This window comes from Vicugna pacos, chromosome 35, assembly GCF_048564905.1.
Source record: "Vicugna pacos chromosome 35, VicPac4, whole genome shotgun sequence".
Lineage (NCBI taxonomy): Eukaryota > Metazoa > Chordata > Mammalia > Artiodactyla > Camelidae > Vicugna > Vicugna pacos.
The window spans coordinates 10,742,000-10,762,625 of NC_133021.1; the positions used below are offsets into that span (position 1 = coordinate 10,742,000).

The 20,626-nt window shown below is 51.6% G+C and overlaps 1 protein-coding gene across 1 annotated transcript; it reads right to left on the minus strand.

Annotated features, from left to right (window-relative positions):
* Window positions 1-4,565: 4,565 nt before the first annotated feature.
* On the minus strand, window positions 4,566-8,288 carry LOC102530748 (insulin-like growth factor 1 receptor). Its single transcript, XM_072954960.1, is given in 3 exon segments — window positions 4,566-4,648; window positions 4,651-5,118; window positions 8,192-8,288. Coding segments are annotated over 3 exon segments (648 nt in total).
* Between the last annotated feature and the right edge of the window lie 12,338 nt (window positions 8,289-20,626).

Here is a 20,626-nt window from a genome sequence, read left to right on the forward strand (position 1 = left end):
CGGTGCAGTTTGCGTTCTTGAACAATCTGACTGAACTCGGCAGTCACGGTTTCCACAGTAGGATATTAGGCTGATTGGTTGAAACCAAATGCCCACGGGTGACTGTTGAGCCTTGATGTGGTTTGATACCTTCAGAAGCCATCCAGTTCCAAACACAGCCTACACTTCTTCCAAGCCCTGAACCTTCTGCTCATGACTCCTCTCCGTGTCCTTCATGATCCCTGTTACAGGGGTTTCCCCCTGCCTTGTCATTCCACCATCAAGGGGTGTTCATCTGCTTTTCCTCTAAATGCTTTCCTCCAGCCAGTCATCTAAGCTGGAAGCCAAAAGTGAAACCCTCTGGCCTGTCCCAGGTCTGTATCTTCAGCATCTCTGGCAACAGAGGTTCAATCTAAACAGCATCGTCTCTTGTTCTCGTTTGTACCACTAGCTATGTCAGAGTGGAGTAAGGCAGTTTGATTTTCATCACTGGTTCTCAAAGAGTGGATCTCTGGTCCATATCTCCCAACGCCACTTAGCCCAGGAAATAAAAAGCCAACAAACAAAAGTAACATTAACAAAAGAAACAGGCTGGAAGGAGAGGTCACTGTCCAGCCACGAACACAGTCTTCTCTCTTCCAAGGAGGAAGCTCATTCCAGCTGTGTCAAACATCAGGACATCCCGAACAGGACACCTGGGGTGGTCTGGGTCTCACCCAGCGCAAGTGCCACAGCGTGTCCAGAAGGCAGCAGCGCCTGCTGCCCCGGGGCAGGGCTGTGTGTGGTATGTTTTGATGCTCATGTCAGTTCAGTGATGTGCCTCAGTGGTTCACATCACTTCAAGCAGAGGGAGCTGCTGTCAGAAGAGGGCTGCATGGAGAGCGCCGCACTCAGCTCAAGTAAATTGTGTGGAGCATACAGAGGAGGAAACCAAGAAGAGGTGGGGAAATCAGCACAAACGAGGCCAGGACTGTGGAGAGCTGATGCCTTGGTGGAGACATGGTGGGTGGTCTGGTCCAGTAAAATGACTGCACTGTCACGCAAGCAGAATTCTCTCTTTTATTGAAGTGTTTGTGAAGCACTTGTTGTGATGGGCACTACGCTGTTAGTGTTTTCTTTCTACTCAAAGAAACACCACCTACATAGAACAAAAATGAAGTGACACCAACAACTCAGACAGTTTCAACAAAACCCTTATAACCAGCTGAATGAACTGTAAAAATCCAGTTGTGGGAACCGGGAGGGATGTGCAAAAGCAAGGAGAGGCCACAATTCCTAGGGGTCACCTGCAGTGTGGCAGCGGGAAACCCTGATCAAACTCTTTCTCAGTGCCCTTACAGTCCCAGGGGACATGGGAAGCGAGAGGGGTGCTCTATCAGGAGGCAGGAAGCTCCTGAGCTTAACTGCAGTCCTGGGGCTATGGAGGAGCCCGCCACACTGGGGGAGGATCCCACCGCATTTCCCAGGAAAGATGCCAGTGCCTGTGAGAGCAGCAGCCAGTGGGAGAGGGACGGGGGCTCAGCCCGTCACTGGCCCCCCTCCAGCCCAGGGGTTTGGTTCATCTTTGTCTTCCCCTGGGGAGGAGGTGGGGGTGAGGTTGAGAGCACAGCCTGGAGGGGGAGGAGGGGTCCTTCTCCGTACATTCTACGTAGGACTGGCCGTCGGGTCAGCCTGGGGCTGAGTCACCCGGAGCCAAGCCCCACACCTGCAGGTGACCGCAGGGGCGATGGGCTCCCAGAGATGCTTCCCCACCTGGTGCCCGGGAAGCCTGCACACAAGGTTGGTGGTCGAAGAGGCCAGCAGCCTGGGCCCTCCCCGCCTCTTGGGAAACCAAGTCAGAGAAGGACAGAAGCGATGCAAGGTGAGACGTGGCAGAAGTGGGGATCTGTTGGGAATGAGTTGGGGCAGGGGGAGCTAGTGTCGGTCTGAGCCTGGAATACAGCCTGGCCTCTCCTGCACCACCTGGTGTGTGTGACTGTGGTGTGGACGAGGTCACCAGGATCAATGGCATACTGTCAGGAGCTGAGAGATGTGAGTTATTCTTCTTTATATATATACATATACAAAGTAAGAGTGGGGTAGGTAAATGTTTGGGAAAAAAACAAAAAACAAAAAACTGTCCTGTCTTACTACACACACACACACAACAATCCTTTTCTCAGTATTTAAATTCATAATGGGGCTTCTCTACAGTGACTGAAACTGGTATCACAAAATAAATTAAAAGAACACTCCTACATAAAATACCTTCTTAATTAATTTTTTCTTTTTCTTTTTTTTCTTTTTCCCAAGGGAACAACTATGGGACAGAGGCTAGAGAAAAGAGTGGGACTGAAACTACTGAGAAGCAAAAAACCACTACAAACTTTCTTTTTTATGTTTAATCTCCAGTCACAACTAGCAATCATCATACTGCAGCTTTGTTCTTACTCATAATTTAAACATTTCCATACCAGAAGCAACTCTTGTGCTGTCATCACTCTGTGAGAAGTGCTAAAAACTAAACAAAACAAGACCCCTGGGCCCAAGGACTGGGACTCCTGACCAAAGAAAGGCGTGCCAGCGCCGGGGCTCGCAGCCCCTGGGAGTGAGCTCGGGGCCCCTCGGCCATGGCGGCGCCTGCGCTGTCCCCACCTGGCAGCGGGCTGGCCGGCACCCCGAGGGTGCTCCCCCTGCACCCCACTCCCAGCCAGTGCCAGGGTCCCCGGGGAGTCTGCTTCTAAAGACAGGTAGGTGGGTCTGGAGGGTGGTAGCGGGAGGCAACAGAGGGGCCGCTGCACCCCTGGACTCAGCAGCGTTATCCATGGGATGGAAGGGTTAGACAGCCATTGAAAAAAATAGTAATCCAAATGCCTAGTGTATGCAGTTAAAACTGCTGTTGTACCCAAGAATTAAAAAATAGAGATATGTGTGTCACAACCAAAAACAAAGGCAAGGGAAAGAGGTAAGACTGTTCAACAATGGTGAATATAAACACTGAACAAGGATGTGTGAAAATTTTAACCTTTTTTTTTCTGACCTGAGTTTGTATCATGTCTTGTACTGTAACAGACTCAGATGCTGCGGGAGAGCAGGCTGAGGGGAGCCCGTGGGGCCCCCTCCCTGCCTCCTCCCCCACCAGCCTCGTGCCCACAGAGCCTACGGGGAGGACAGAACTGATGGGGCAGGGGCTGGGGAGGGGGCATGTCTTTATAAAAAGGCATCAAACAGTTCATGGCATATTATGTTATAGAAGTATCAATTACTGGGAAAAGAGGAAGAAAGTCACGCACTGTAGTACAAAGCATAAGAAGTTTCTAGTGAGCAGAGAGGGAAGAAGGGTAGACCTGAAGGTTTTCATAGATTAAATCCACAAAGATAAAGAACAAAAAAAAAGCAGCTGTTTTTTTCTGTACAGACGTATAGACGAATATCTGAACCTTAAAAAAGTTATAAAAGTGACATTAAAGACGATGTGTATGCAAATGTTTCATGGTCTAACATAGAACTGTAAGACCCATGAAGAAGTCCTAGTAACAGAGAAAATGTCAACAAAGCTTAGAATGCTTGAATCCATTTACTGCTTTTCTTTGGACTGTGGTTGTGGTGTTTGAATTTCTTTCCTTGCAAACCTGCATAAACAGTTGGGCTGAGTCCCTGGAAGCCTCTTCCCATCAGTGTCCTTGGGGGCCAGGAGAGGGAGCTGGGGCGAGGACAGGAGACTGGCACGCAGATGACCTTTACTCAAAGCCTGTCTTCCAGGCTCCCAGCAGGGCCTGTTTTCTCCAGATTTCCTGGGGGCTGGAAGGTGGGGGTACGCAAAGGGCCAGGGAAGCTGGTTCAGCTTCTCCCCCATCTTCACTGAGAGAAAGTCTCATTCTGTCCAGTTCCCCCAAATAACAACCTAGTCAAAAGCAATTAGAGCTGTGTGAACATGAGAGTTGGAAGGGACACTGGGGATGGCCAGAAAGAGGGCATCACCGGCGTGGCCCTTAGCTCACCCGGGGCCTCCCGCGGGGATGGTGGGGGAGGGAGTTTGGGGGTTGGGCAGAATTTGGCAGTGTTAACACGGTACCGACCTTGGATGATGGCCCTTTTTAAATTCCCTATGTCCCTAAAAAGTTAAAGATACAGTTACAAAATTCCGTCTCAACATGCTTTTTTATAAAGACCTATGGTGAACAGCAGGTGTGTTCAGGGGCCACGTGGGGCCACCCAATAGAAAAAGGTGTCCTGGCTGGGCTTGCGGCTAGTGTGTTTCCATCACGAAGCAGGAAGAGAGAGAAAGGAGAGAGACGGAGAGAAAGAGAGATGAGAGGGAGGAGGAGGAGAGACAGAGAGAGAGTGTGAGGAGACCCGATTCTCAGGGCGTCGGTTGCTATTAAGTGTTGTCCTTAAGGTCCTTAAAGGCCCGTGTCAGTTAAGGGTTTGGGCAGGGAAATAAAAAGCTGCTTGCATATTGAAAAAAGGAACATCCCAAATGTGTTCACTGCAGAGAAGCCGTCTCCCGTGGGCAGCAGTGGCGGTTCTGAAGATCCACTGAGGTACAGGAGGCTGCGGATAGATTGTTAGCGCTCTCCCCCCACCCGCCGCTGAGCCTGCGCGCATTACTCTTTGCCCGGGACTCGGCTCCAGGAGCAGCAGGTCGAAGACTGGGGCAGAGGCAGGGCCCGCTCGTTCTTGCGGCCCCGTTCATGTGCGCGTAAGGCTGTCTCTCGTCAAAGCTGGCTCGCAGGACCAGCACGCCGGGGCCGGGGCCAGGGCCATTCTCGGCCTTGTGTCCTGAGTGTCTGTCGGGCAGCAGCAGGGAGGACGAGGAGGCCGAGGGGTCCAGGGGGACGCTCTCCATGTTCTCCGGCTCCAGGTCCAGCTCCTCGGGTTCGGGCAGCCTGTTCTCCTCGCTGTAGTAGAAGGACACCTCCTGGAAGCCGGGCTCCATCTCGTCCTTGAAGCTGCTGCTGGTCTCCAGGAAGGAGGGCCTCATCTTGGGGTTGTACTGCCAGCACATGCGCATCAGCTCAAACCTGCGGGGAGACAGGCAGACAGGCCCACGCTGGAAGGGAGGACGCAGCCCAGCAGCCTCGGGGGCCACCACGGCTTCCCGACCCGCGCGGGGGTGCTGGTGCCGAAAACAGTCCTGCTGCCTCTCTGGGCCTCTGGCTGTCTTGACAGTGCAAGCAGCCCTCAGCTTCTCCTAACTTACATCCCATGGCTGCATTCACTTCACCCGGACCCAGGACCCTCCACGATACAGAACCCAAACTCCCACTGCCCGAGAAGACAAGGACACGAGCAGGTTCACAAAAGCAGGTTCACACAGACTGCTTATTACAGGAATTCGATTTGAAAGCATCTCTTGCAGCCACTGATTAAACATTATTTCCAGAGTTAGAATACAAGAAATCTCCGGTCTCTCACTAATAAGGTCAAGGAGTGATCACAGCTTTCCCCACAGTGATCTCTTTCTTAATCCCACCTATACTACTTCTCAGCTCCCCCTGGTGGCGAGGGACCACTGGCAGAGAACCGAGGGCTGGCAGGGGGAGGGTACAGCTACAAGACCGAAGGGGCGTGTGCTCCCCTGCCCCCCCCCCCCGGCACTGGGGCTCAAGCTGCTCGCTGTGTGCCCAGCGGTGGCAGAGCCGGCCTGGGAGCCAGCGAGGACCTGAGCCAGATGCCAACAAGCCAGCAGGGAAAGCCCCGTGCCAGGGTCCCTGCACAGTCCTGGGACAGGCAGGGAGGGCACCCGGGCTGCCGCTGCAGGGAAGTCCTCAGGGTCACGTGGCAACAGGGAGCAGCCCGGCCAGTGGGCCTGAGCCCCTGAGGGCAGGAACTACACACGGGTAGAGAAAGGCAGGACGGTGCCGCCCGACCCAGGAAGGCCCAGGCTCGACGGGCTGGGAAGGCCCATGGGAGGAGGGGTGCTGCAGGGGTCCAGCTGAGCAGACCTTGGGAGCATAAGGGAGGGTGGATGCACAGACGTCCAGGCCAGAGCAAGTTCTGAGTAGGTTTCCCTTCCCTTCCACTTCTATTCTCCAGAAAATTCCATCCTGTGTTTTGTTTTATAACTTCTGGCCAATGAAGTGCTTTTCAGTAAAAGTGGCCTAATGGAACTTCCCACCTCTAGGAAGCTCCAAGCACCCCAAACTGGCTTCCGGCCTCTGTCAGGCTGGCACTTGACAGACCAACCACCAGCCTAAGTCTGGCCCCAGGAAAAGTCCAAGGATAGAAAGCCCGTGGGGCCCAGGGAAGCTCCTCTACCAGGTACCTTGAGAGACGCGGGAGAAGGCACCAGGTCAGGTCAGATGGAAGAGGATGTGACCTAGAGGGAGGGTGGCAGTGGGAGAGAGGCCTGCCATCTGCTTTTGTAAATCATGTTTTATTGGAACAGAAACACCCACTTGTTCACATATGGTCTGGGACTGCCTTCAAACCACAACTACAAATTGAGTAGTTGACATTGGCCTATGAGCCTGAAATATTTACCGTGCGGCCCTTTACAGAAAAAGTTTGCCACCCTTGCTCAAGAGGAGAAAGAATTAGACAAAACATGAAAACTGACTAGGTTTTTCCCTTCCAAATAAACCACCTCCGCAAGGTCACGACCCCGCCTGCATGGCAGTTAATTAGTGCTCTCGGAAGTCTTACGGGGTAAACTGCTTTCCCCTTCATGAGTCTGGGAAGGTGTGGGGCACAGTATGTCCCATTTTGTAGATGAGGAAGCGGAAGGACCAAGAGATTAAATAATTTGTCCAAGGTCCCCAAACCAGTGAGAGTGGAGCAGGGATGGAGTTCTCTGTGAAAGCTGTGGTGACACTGAACGCCACATACCCCAGAAAGAGGAATCTTCTCTTAACCTAAACAAGAGAAGCCGGAGTCCTGCCAGCAGATCCTCCCTCTTCCTGCCGCCTGCCTGGCAGCTGCAGGGATGCAGGGGGCTCTGCGGGGATAAACCGGCAGCTCTTCCTTGGGTCAGAGGGCAAACAGGCCTCCTCCCATGCCCCACCTCCGTCACTTTCTAAGAAAAAGGATCCCCCAAAAATAAAAATTAAAAAGAGTCATAAATACACGAAATCCCTCTCCATGGCCTGGCTGCAATTTCCTCTCTAGCTGGCTTCTCCCTGAATAGAAACATGGTCAGAGCTGAGGACACGTTGTGCCCCTGGGTCCCAGCCCCTGTGGCCGAGGAGGTGCCACCAGCAGGGGAGGGACTGAGTGACCTGAGCACAAACAAGCCCCGTGACACCACTTGTAAACCATTCCAGAGTCACATCCCTTCCAGCACTGCCCATAAAAGGAAGTCTTTTTACTCTGTGAGATTCAAAGCCTTGCTTACACTATCTCCACAAGAAAACTTTCCAGTAGACTCTAGAAGGATTTATGAGCTGATAAAACTCCTCTTTAAAAACACATTTTTTTACAGCTTTGTGAGCTGGGGCTGTCCTTTCCTGAACCCACCCCCACTGCTGGAGGGTGGGCGTGCGTGCGCACAGCCCTTCACCTGGGACAGGGGCGAGACCAAAGGGTGGCCCCAGGAGGCCGGGTGATGGTCAGGGTGTGACGACCCAGGGACAGCCGTGCTTCCCTTCCTCATCCTGCTCACTGTCCCCACCCCACCCCTGGCCCTGCTGCGTGTAGGCTGGTTGCGACCCCAGGCCAGGATGCCTGCGGCAGCCTGGCACCCGAGTCAGCCCAGTCCACGTGATGGCTATCACAACAAAGAGAACTCGTTCCAGAAAGGACCTGCGGGGCTCGGACACCCAACCGCCAGGACGGTCTTATGACCGCTTCTCAGCCAGGAGCGGCAGGGGCACGGGGCCTGCAGGGTTGCTCACCCCAGGCTGCTGTTTCAGGGCAGAGATCAAAGGCGGGGCGCGTGGGCTGTGGGCAAGCCCACCACAGGCTGGCTGGGCAGGAGGGGCTGCTCCTGACTGTTGGGTCCTACTCACGTCCCCCTGAACCAGCACAGGGCTCCCAGCATGGGGGGGGGGGTCTCAGCAGCGACAGGGAAAGCCACGTCTGAAAAGTGGAAAACCACCCATCTCCATGTTTCAGACTCACTCATGAGTCAAGGACTCTCTGGGCTAAAAAGTTTAAACTCCTTTGTGAACGCCAGACACTGAGGACTTCCCTGGCAAGTGGGGCACTGGCCTGTGATGTTGTGGAAGCCGTACCCACAGAGAATACGGCTCTTGGCCGAAGGGTCGTGCTGGGCACACACCCCTGCTCTCACCTGAACCCCACAGCAGCAGGGTCCGGTCCTGCTCGTCCCCGGACGTGATGAGAGCTGGGACGGCTCCCCACAGCCCCGTCTCTGAGCCGGCAGCCATGAGCGCATGCTCAGAGGGGCTCAGGACATTTATGGCCTAAGTATGGAGACCTGAGCCCAGGAGAAGGGTGAGAACACACCTTGTTGTCAATTTAAAATACAGACCCACCGCGAACCACAAGCCGAATCTGTCTCCCCCGCTTGCTCAGTCAACTCACACTGACCCCAGGTGCTGGGACCTGCAGGCCTGGACACTGCACGGCAGGGACCGTGCAGCGTTTCCTCCAAAAGCCCCCACGTCTTGTGCCATCGAGGGGGTCGGGACTGTCAGCTGCTCTGGGGGGCCCGGCTCCATCTGCCCAGAGGCCCTGCTGAGGGCCTGCAGCGTCTTCCTGGTGCTGAGCTGAGGTCCACCAGCTGCCCCGCCTCACGTTACCCTCCGGGTGCTGTTCACACCCCTGGAGCCACACAACTGAAGTGGATTCTCTCCCACGTGGAGACCCAGCAGAGTTTTCAGGCAACTCCCAAGGGCTCGGGGCCCTGACTGTCTTCTCTGAGAGAAGCAAGAATCCATTCTTTCATTTTCTGTAATAAAAGAGCCGCTCTCCCAGAACACGTCTTCCTTAACTGAACTCATCCATAAATCCACAAGGACAACAGAGACACTCCCTATGAAACCAACTTGCCTCCTTTCATTTTGTTCTTTTCTTCGGAGGGAGAAAATTTGCCACGGGGGTTCTGGATAGCAAAGCAGAAATGCCTCCTGGATTACACATTTAATATCGCAGGGTAACCTCTCCGTGTGAATTTCCTCATCACTCTATGCTGGGAACGGGAAGTGCACTGCCTTTCCCAGGGCAGGGGGCTGCTTCCCAGGCATATTAAATTAATATTAAAACTCCAGTCACCTGGGGCGGATCAACTTCAGGAGTCCCTCAGAAATCTCCGAGGAGATTTCTCAGAGACAACTGTTCACCCAAGTCAAAGAGGAAGTGCAAAGCCTTGCCCCTCCTCTCTCCACCCCCAAACCACATGGACAAAGCTCACACCTGCTTTCTCGGACCATTTCTAAGCTTGCTAAGACACCGCCGACCCCAGCAGGCCTCTCTTCTGGCACCAGACACTTCACTGCAAATTCAACGGGCGTCCCTCCTCACACTCCATTGCTTATATTTTGCTCTGAGAGGAGATTTTTCTTATGATGGGCTGACAGAAAAGCAGCGGCCGCGCTATTCAAAGTGGAGAGTGGCTGGGTGGGTGCGGCAGCTGGCCCCCGAGACCCCGGGGGGCCCCACTTCCTGGTGCCCGGGCCCCATACAATCTCCTTTCACATCGAACAGGGTGAAACCCGGGGAGATGGTGGACTCCATGGAGTGTGACTCCTAGGCCATAAATGACACTTCTAGGCCTCTGCTCTGCTGGGGGATCATTTGCCCTTGGGCAGGGTAGTCAAACTCTGGGCCCCTGCATCACATCTGGCCTGCTCTCTGATTTGCTCAGGCCTATGAGCTAAGAATGATTTCTACATTTATAAACGGTTACAAGAAGTCAAAGAAGAATATTTGTGACAAAAATGATAATTACATGCAATTCAACTCTCAGTACCCACAAATAAAGTCTGGTTGGCGCACAGCCTCACTGGCTCCTGTGACATCTGGGACTGCTTGTGCAAGATGGTGGCAGAGGGGAGTAGCTGCAGGTGAGATCGAATAGGCCCCCAGTGCTAAAAATATTTACTCTCTGTCCTTCCACAGAAAAGGCTTGCTGAGCCATGCTCTAGAAGCCAGCTGTATGGCAAAGAGAGATTGAGACATTTGTGAGGGTGCAGTGGAGAGGTGGCCATCAGACACAGGGCCATCCAGACCGAGGCTGGGGCTGTGTGCTGGGCAGCTCCTCATGGCCAGCCCCAGGTCCCCAGCAGGCCCAGGAGAGGGCAGGCCCAGGTGAGGTCAGGCCCAGGAGAGAGCAGTACCAGATGAGGGCAGGCCCAGGGGAGGGCATGCCCAGGTAGGGGCAGGCCCAGGAGAGGAAAGGCCAGGTGAGGGCAGGCCCTGGTGAGGGCTGGAACATGAGAGGGCAGGCCCAGGAGGGGGAAGGCCCAGGAGAAGCCAGGCACAGGAGCAGGCAGGCCCAGAGAGGGCAGTCCTTGATGAGAACAGGAATATGAGAGGGCAGGACCAGGAGAAGTTAGGCCTAGGAGACGGCAGGACCAAGTGAGGGCAGGCCCAGGAGAGGGCAAACCCAGAATAGGGCAGGCCAGGCTGAGGGCAGACTCCTAACCTGCGCTCACCTGGGCTTGTCCTCTCCTAGCCCTGCCTTCACTTGGCCCTTTCCTCACCAGGACCAGCCCTTACCTGAGTCTTTTCTCACCTGTGCCTGAACTCACCTGGTCCTGCCCTCTCCTGGGCCTGCCCTCTCCTAGGCCTGCTCTCACCTGGGCATGTCCTCAACTGGGCCTGACCTCACCTGGGCCTACCCTCTCCTGGACCTGCCCTGTTCTGGGCCTGCCCTCACCTGGGCCTTTCCTCACCACTGCCTGCCGTCACCTGGGCACGCCCTCAACTGGGCCTGACCTCACCTGGGCCTGCCGTCTCCTGGGCCTCCTGCCACCTGGTCCTGACCTCTCCAGGGCCAGCTCTATCCTGGACATTCCCTCCTCTGTGCCTGACCTCCTCTGGGCCTGCACTCATCTGGGACTGCCCTCTCCTGAGCCTTCCTTCACCTTGTCATGACCTCGTGTGTGCATGCCCTCTCTTGGGCCACTCCTACCCTGGCCCTGCAATCACCTGGGCCTGCACTCTCCTGGGACTACCATCTACTGGGCCAGCCCTGTCCTGGACCTCCCCCAACCTAGTCCTGTCCTCTCCAAGGCAAGCCCTCTCCATGGCCTGCCCTCTCCTGGGCCTGCCCTCTCAGATCCTGCCCTCTACTGGTCCTACCCTCTGCTGAGCCTGCCTTCACCTGGACCTGACTTCATGTGGGCCTTTGTTCTCCTGGGTCAGCCCTGTCTTGGGCCACCCCTCACATGGTCCTGTCCTCACCAGGGCCAGCCCACTCCTGGGCTCTTGAACCAGCCCTCTCCTGTGAGTGCCCCCTCCTGGGCCTGCCCTCACTTGGTCCTGCCGTCTCCTAGGCCTAACTTCTCCTGGTCCTGCCCTCTCATATTCCTGTCCTCACCAAGGCCTGCCCTCACCTTGTCCTGCCCTCCAACTGGCCCTGCCTCTCCTGGGCCTGATAGGAGAGGGCATGCTCAGGTGAGAGCAGAAACAGCAGAAGGCAAGCCGTGGAGAGCGCAGGAACAGGAGAGCAAAGGACCATTGAGGGCAGGCCCAGGAGAGGGCAGGCCCAGGAGATGGCAGGCCAGGTGAGGTCAGGCCCAGGAGAGGGCAGGAGCAACTGAGGGCAAGAAGAGGAAATGGCAGGCCCAGGAGAGGGCAAGCCCAGTAGAGGGCAGGACCAGAATAAGGAAGGCCCATGAGAGGGCAGGACCAGGTGAGGGCAGGCTCAGGTGAAGTTAGGCACAATTGAGGGCAGGCTGAGGTGAGGGAAGGCCCAGGAGAAGCCAGGCACAGGAGAGGGCAGGCCCAGGTGAGGGCAGGCCTTGGTGAGGACAGGAATATGAGAGGGCAGGACCAGGAAAAGTTAGAACTAGGAGATGGCAGGACCAAGTGAGGGCAGTGACCCAGGTCCAGGGTGTGCCCTCAGCCCCACTGACTCAAGCCCAGCTTGTTACTTCAGACCCAGTGTCACAGGTCCAGGTTGTGCCTTCAGCACGATTGATTCAGGCCCAGTGTGTGGCTTCAGCTCCCTGACCCAGGCCCAGGGTGTGTATCAGGGCCAGTGACCCAGACCAAGTGTGTGTCATCATGGCCAGTGACCAATGCCAAGTGTGTGTCTTCAAGGACAGTGACCTTGGTCCAGGGTGTGCCTTCAGTGCCAGTGACCAAGGCCCGTGGTATCAGGGGCAGTGAACCAGAACAAGTGTGTCTTCAAGGCTAGTGACCAAGGCCAAATGTGTGTCAGAAGGGCCAGTGACACAGGCCCAGTGTTTCCATCAGCGCCAGTCACCCAGGCCCAGGGTGTGCCCTCGGCTCCAGTGGCCAAAGCCCACATGTGACTTCAGCCCAGACACACAAGTCCAGGTTGTATATTCAGAGCCAGTGACCCAGGCTGTGTTTCTTCAGGGTCACTGACCCAAGTCATGAGTGTGATTAAGCGCCAGGCACCCAGGCCCAGGGTGCATCTTCACGGCCCATGACCCAGGCCCAGATTGCGTCTTCAGCACCTTTGACCCAGGCCAATGATGTGCCTTCCGTGCCAGTGACTCAGGCCCACTGTGCGTTTTCAGTGCCAGTGACCCCGGCCAAGGTTGTTCCCTCAGTGCCAGTGACCCAGGCCCAGGGGGTGCCTTCAGGGCCAGTGACCCAGGCCAAGGGTGTGCATTCAGGGCCAACAACCCTGGACCTGGGAGTGTCTTCAGGGACAGTGACCCATGCCAAAAGTGTGTCTTCAGGGCCAGTAACCCAGGCTGAGTGTGTGCCTTCATCACCTGTGACCCAGGCCCAGGGTGTGCCATCAGCACCAGTGACCCAGGGCAAGGGTGCACTTTCAGGGCCAGTCTCCCAGGCTTAGGGTGCATCTTTTTGACTAGTGGCTAGGCCCAGGATGCGTCTTCAGTGTCCGTGACCCAAGCCAATGATCCATCTTCAGAGCCCATGACCCTGGTAGGTTCCATCTTCAGCATATGTGACCCAGGTGCAGGCTGTGACTTAAGCATTAGTGCCCCAGGCCCAGGGTGTGCCTTCAGGGCCAGTGACCCAGGCCCAGGGTGCGTCTTTTTGGCCAATGACGCAGGCCAAGGGTGTGTCTTCAGGGCCACTGACCCATGACAAGGGTGTATATTTTGAGCCATTTACCCAGGCCAAGATTGTGTCTTCAGGGCCAATGACACAGGCCCAGGTTGTGCCTTCAGTGCCAGGGACCGATTCCCAGTGTGTCCCTTTAGTGCCAGGGACCCAGGCCCAGGGTGTGCCTTTAGAGCCAGTGACCCAGGCCAGTAACTCAGTGTCAGAGACTCTGACTTATTATGAGCACATATCAGCTTAATATACCAGGCCACATACTTGGTAATGGCTACAGTAATTGTAAATATAGATTTGGGGATGAAATTACGAGCCTATTGGTCAGAGATACCAAATGGGTTTCAAGATCTCACATCAGTTTCAGGTGTTTGATGCCTGAATTGTGTTGAGAAGGATTTTCAGGATGGAGTTAGTGCTCTGCGATAAAGGGTGTGTGCTATGCTGTGATATGTAAAAGCAATGACACGGGGTGAGGGGTGGGTGTATAGCTCACTGGGAGTGTACTCGCATGCCTGGCGTGCATGGGGTGCTGGGTTCAATCCCCAACACCTCCATTAAGGGAAAAAACTGAAAAAAATAAAACCAATGATTGTCCTGTGCAGGCGAGAGGAGGGACTGACTTGCCAGCTCTGTTCTACTTCTGCGGTCTTACATGTGGTTCAAGGTAATTAGAGTTAGCGTTGGGGTCCTCCAGTCTCTTATGCCGGATTCTCACTGTGCATTTGCTCCATTCTCTTTCTAAAAACGAACCCCCGACCCTTTGCCCACTCCCACTATGTGCAGCAGGCAGGAGGTGCTGACTGCACAGCACCGGAGTTTACTGTCAGCAGAACAAGTAGCAGAAATTAACTAGTGGTTCTTATTTGCAAAGAACAGGGGTCTCTACTTAATGCAAGCAGAGAGAGAATTTAATTTGGAAGTCCAGAGAATGGACAGGAGGACTGGTGGAGGCTAAGGCAGGAACCAAGAAAGCTGGGCAGGGTCCAGGCAGTGCCATACAGATGGTCTGCCTGGGATGCAGGTACCATCAGCACCGGACACTTGCTGCCTACTGCTTCTCCTACCCCTGGACACTCACCTCCTGCCCCTAGACTGTCAACTCCACCACACCACCCACCATGAATAACATCTGAGCCGTCTTCTTGTCACTCCCTCAAAATTCAAATTTCCAAGCCGGAGCCTGAGAGTAGTGATACCCAGATCAAAGAGCTACACTCCTCTCCTACCTTTAAAACTCCAGGCAACCAGGAGGGTGATGAGGCTGTTAGTAATGGCCCCTGGCTCCCGCAGCTTGGCTGAGATTTTACTCTCAGTGACAAAGGGTGCGGAAGCGTGGTACCCAGGGGCAGTCAGCCCCCAGAGCCTCGGCTGTCCTCCCTCACAAAGCCCGGGGCACCACGGAGAGCGGACCCAAGGGCAAGGAGAAAGGCCGAAGGGGCGGAAGCGGCGCCCCCGCTGCACCCCACCCCCACCCCGGCAGCCTAGCCGCAGGCAGCAGGGTCGCGGGTGGGGAGGGGCGCTGTGAGGCGCTCTCCGTGTGGGGAAGCGCCTCCTCCTCGCGCCCGCTCAGCCTGCGCCGCCTCGGGAAGCCGCCCTGCACCCTGCCGCCATGGTGGGTCTGCAGAGGTGACTCGGTCTCCGCGCGGACGGGCACCTAGGCAGGACTGTCCACAGCCCCGGGCGAGGCGGGGTCGCTGCTGCCAGGCCGGGCGCGGCGCGCACGCGGGGAGGCCCCGCCCGCCCCAGCGCGTCGGGGTGGGGGTGGGGGGAGCGGAGCCCGGGAATTCCCTCCGCCTGCAGCGGCCAGTCCGCGGCCGGGTGTTGCTGTCCTCGCTGCAGCCGGGCGCCCGGGGCGAGGAGGTGGGGACGGGAGGGGCCCACTGGCCTCGCCTCCACCCGCCGCCCCCTCCACGCAGCCCGCGGGCGGAGGTGGCTGACCATTTGGTTCGGTTATGTCCACTTGTGTTTAAGAAAATTTCGTTTTAATGTATGGTTTTCTTCTTGATAATTGCTTCCAGCTTTTGCTTTATTGGTCATGGGGCCGCGTTGTTTTAAGAAGCTCTTGGAAAATCAAGTCCGATGGAGGGACTGCTTTAAGTTTTGTTTTGTAATGAATGAGACCCCACATAGTTCGGATCTGGTTGAATTATTTTCTGTTTAATTTAATTGAAACAGACACGGAATACCACACATTCTAACCATTTATAGCTATTAAAGAAATGACAGATTGAGTCTCCACAGGAATCAAACTTTTTGTTCATGCCATTTATTATGTATATATGTTCCCGCTGGTATGTGTGTTCACATGGATGATTTCACATATACATGCATATTATGGTAGTACATTCATGCATTTCAACTGCAGGATTGCAGTGCCAAAGTTATCTTGATAATTGTAAGTGTGTTTAAACCATCCTGTTAAATTTCTAAAGTTAAATTACATGCTAAGGAAAATATTACTAAATATGTACTTGTGACTATGCGTTTCAGGCAAACAAAGTATGTGGGAAATCTAATGTGATAACTACCACAATGCTTGGCACACAGTGGACATGAAACATTTTGAATGGACGGATAATGAAGGAGAGTCTTGTATTAGAAGCCAAGGATCTTGTATTCATCACATGATTTTTATACATTGTTCTGTAAGAAAGTAGTATTTCAGGAGGCCGTATATATGTTTTGTTTCAATAATATATGAGATCCCTGCTGTAGCTGACCCTTTAAGAAAAGGAAATTTTATTATATTTTAATTTTTGGACATAGCTAAACTTAGTGGAGATTTTGAATGTTGGTTGATAATTCATTGGGTCCTAATTTTGGAAAAAAAATACCTTTGGTCTGAATCCAAGTACAGGACAGTTCATATCCAGGTTTCCAGGATAAAATGTAAAAGGGCTCTTAGAATATGCACTCTGCTGTAACCACCATAATGTTATAATAGCTTTAATTTTGCAGTATGTTTTTGCTGACTTCATAAACCACAAAATTGACTCCTTTCTGTTCAACCAAAAGTGAAATTACAGCTTTGATTTCTCTTCTGGAATAGGTGGAATTTGTCTATGGCTGAAGTATAGTATTACTATATGGTTTACATTTTTTTTTTTACTCAGTAAATTCTCAAGCTGAGAAATCAGTGTCTATGCAAATAAATCTCCATCATGGTATGTAATTAAAAAAAATTCTAAAAGAATAGCAATGAATTAGTGTCAATGATATTAACAATACACGGTGTAAGACTTGTTTATGCAAAGTTCAGATTTTCAGCTTTTTAGGCAGTAAATACTTTATTAAAGTAATTTTCTCTGTAAGTATATTTAGCTTTTAATAGAGTGAGTCTATTTAGTGTAGACATCATGTATTACTTCCTATTAGCATTATATTTAAAAAAAGCCTAATACCAAAAATTTTTAAAGAGCAATACTAAGGTCTAGTGTCTAGGAATGCAAACTTAAGTGATAAAACTGTATTTTTTAAAAACGTGCAAGTGGGGGGTGGGTATAACTCAGTGGTAGAGTGATTTCTGGTTTGGTTGGCCTAAGGAAGGGCTTTGCCATCTTTTTGGTACCTCAACTTCACACTGCACTGAGCTTTGAAGGAATGAGAATTCTGATGTGGCTCCCAAGACCCAGTGTTGAGACAGAACAATGTGGATAAAGGCCTCGAGAGAGCATCCTAGAAGACTGCATTCCTGGAAGGCATAGCTCTTCTTGGACGCTGATTGAGTGTGTGAGATGAAATTAAACCCACATTGACATCCATTAGCTCCTCTCACATCTGCATATCATTTCTCCTTAAGAAACAGATTATATACAAATGGGGAATGAATTGGAGGCAGAGGAAAGGGGAGGGAAATAATAATGTAATGCCAGGCTTTGTGCTTTGTACTGAAAAGGCTTATTGGCAGCATGTCCTGGGGCTGCCCTCACAGAGCTTACTGTCTAGTAAGAGCACAATGACCTGAGACCCCACCGGGAGGTATCAAGGGCTCTGAGTCTTCAGAGGAACTGGGGATCACCCATCAGAGGGCTGGGCCAGGAATGTGCAGTGAAAGGGGCACTGGACATGCAGTCATGAATTTATTCCCTTGGTCCTTTGACCAGTCTTTGATCTGTGTTTACAAATCCCATGCTGGGTGCTGGAGGCACAGAGATGAGTGAAGTTCAGTTCTTCCCCTCAGGAAGCTCAGGGAGTGCGTGTAGAGTAACGTGCACATTGTAGTGTTACCGGCACTGAGATAAATCTGATGGGCATGGGCAGGTTGGACTGGCTGGTCCATGAGGCACTTTGGGGAACTTCAGAGAATGACATCTCTTCTGGACAGATGCCACCCACAGGCATGTGGCTTGGCAGACAGATGTGTCATGAAAAGTAGGAGGAGTCTCAGTCTTCTGGCTGAGTCTGTCCCCGGCTATAGTGTTAACTTATCCTGGGAACCATGGAGATGCCCAAGTTCTCTTGTGCAGTGTGCAACCTGCACAACTGTACACAGCACCCCAGTGGAAGTGGGCTAGAAGCACACAGCCCATGTCCTGACTTTGATGCTCTGTAACCCTAAGCAGCCCCTGTGACCTCTCAGAATCTCATGGTCTATATGTGCAGGATGGAAACCATAATATATACCTACCTTGATTGTTGTGTGTGTGTTAATGTCTGTGCTGGTGCCCTGGTCCCTGGAAGACTCTACAAAGATGTTAAATATTGTTATTCAGTAGAGATCTGCCTATCGATTAATTGACCAGAGAAATTTTTTTCAAATCTGCTAGTAGGTCAACCTTGCGTTCACCAGCCTCTTCTCATCTTACTTCTCTGTTTTTCTCTCTCATTCCCTCCCCACAAGTCTGTCTTTCCCTCACATTCGCACCCACTTTCCACCATCAGCCCTGCCAGTTCACAGATTTACTGTCTTTGCCAAGAGACCCTTTTCTTTGTTTTCAAGGTTTTAGTCAATGGGCAAGTTTTCCATGGAGTCATAGAACTGGATACAATTTAACAGTGTCCTTTAGGCCATACCTTACATAGTTTTTGCAGAAAAAAAAATTTTAAGAAAACATAAAAAATAAATAGTTAAGAAGGGTTGGTTCCCAATAGCTTGATTGGAAAACTTTATCGGGTGAAATGAACTGAGCTGAGGATTTGCATTAATTAAATTGACCATAAACCCAGCGTAATGTTTTCTTTCACCTTTCTCCTGGCATGATGGCGCCTGAATATTTTGGAACTCAGTACATACCCCCTGGCAGGGATGGTTGAAAGATCAGCAATAATCAATGTAATCAAAGAAGATTAAACTCCATATTAATTAACAGGAATCTAAGATCCACACTCTTGTGGGGTAGAGTGGCTCAAGCCTGCAGTGCATTCACAGAAGTGGAGGTAATTAAACAGTGGACCCTTTTGGAAGGAAAAGCTTTCATTATTGTTGAGTTAAATTCTGTGTCCATAAGTGCAATTCTTTAAGCAATGGAATGTCAAACCAAGTGTGGTAGGAAATTAGGACCAGGTGACATGCAGCTCCTGACCTGTGTCCCCAGGGTGCTTCTGGCCCCATGGGAACTTGGGGTAGTGTTAAGAGAGGGGGCTTACTCCTGGGCTCATATGCCAGCCCTATCACTCACTAGCTGTGTGATCCCAGGAAAGTGACTTGACCTTACTAAGTGTCTGTTTCTTCATTTGTAAGATGGCAATAATAAATGTACGTATCTCAGGGGGATTTTGTGGTGATTTGATGAGTTTGAAGTTGTGAAGATAGAAAGATGGAAAGCAAAGTGGAGGAAATGCTGGACAGTTTCTCAATCAAATGCTCCTTACTGCGCCCCCATCTTTGCAGACAGGGGCGCATTTAAACCTTGGCAAATCTGGGTCTTTGTGATTCCATGTAAATTTTAGTTCTGTGAAAAATATCCTGGGTAATTTGATAGGCATTGCATTAAATCTGTAGATTGCATGGGTAGTATGTCCATTTTAACAATATGAATTCTTCCAATTCAATAACATGGGATATCTTTCCATTTTTTAAGTCATTTTTAATTTCCTTAATCAATGTTTTGTCATTCTCCACATACAAGTCTTTCACTTCCTTTGTAAGATTTATTCCTAAGTATTTTATTTTGGATGCAATTTTAAAAGGGATTGTTTCTTTACTTTCCTTTTCTGATATTTCATGGTTGGTGTAAACAAATGCCACTGACTTATATATGTTAATCTTATATCCTGCTACCTTGCCAAGTTCTTTTATTAGCTCTAGTAGTTTTTGTCTGGAGCCTTTAGGGTTTTCTATATATAGTATCATGTCATCCACCTGTAATGACAATTTTACCTCTTTTCTCCTGATTTGGATCCCTTTTATTTCTTTTTCTTGTCTAATTGCTATGGGTAGGACTTCCAATACTATATGGAATGGAAGTGGTGAGAGTGGGCATCCTTGTCGTGTTCCAGATTTTAGTGGGAAGGCTTTTAAGCTTTTCACCATTGAGTATTATGCTGGCTGTAGATTTGTCACAAATAGCTTTTATTATGTTGAGGTATGTTCCCTCTATACTCACTTTGGTTAGAGTTTTTATCATAAATGGGTGTTGAATTTTATCAAATGCTTTTTCTTCATCTGTTGAGATGATCATGTGATTTTTGCCCTTTCTCTTGTTGATGTGGTGTATCACGATTGATTTGTGTATGTTGGGCCATCCATGTGTCTCTGGGATGAACCTAGCTTGATAAGCCAATGTATGAGGTGCAAATTATTAAGCCCACCTTCACAGATGAGCATGCTAAGGAAATTGGAAAGGAGTAAATTCTGAAACTGCTTAGATGTCCTAGCAAGTGGGGATTTGATGGCTCTCATTTGCTGGAAGGACGAACTTTGTGGCCTCTACTAGTCTGTTCATTCATTGCCTCGGTCACTCACCTGCAGTACTCGGAGCCTCCTGACACAGGTGAGGAGCTGGAGACTCAGAGAGGTCAAGGGTAAGAGTTTGTGCCAAAGCTGTACTTGCCCCCCAGAGGCACCTGGCTCCACACTGCCTGGGGGTGTCCACAGGAAGAAGGAGGCTAAATGGAAGATGGCAGTCACCCACTTTCTATGTCATTCATCCTCATGATAAAATGAGGCAAGGTCCTTGCCTGGGATGCACCTGTGGTCTGGTTGTGAGGACAGAATTCCCAGAGAATGGAAGAACACATGTGACCTCCTGTCACTTCTGTATCAACCGCAGTGTCCCCCACCCAAATGACTCATGCGTTGGGTGGTAAAGAATAGGACACTCCACTGTGAGGCCAGTTTGTATGGGTGCAGGAGGGGCAGGGATGCTCAAGTTGTGCAGGGATCCACCTTGTCCATCTCATGGGTCTGTAGCTCTATGATGGAAAACCCTGGTCCAGAAGATGGCAAGTACCACAAAAACACTCAGCATTTCCAGATGATTTCATTATGGCCTTCAGAATGGTTGGAGCTTCACTTTACTTGAAAAGCATGTGTGTGATCACCTGGCTATTAATAGCCCAATTCTGGAAACTTCAGTCCAGAGTGGTCCCAAGGGAG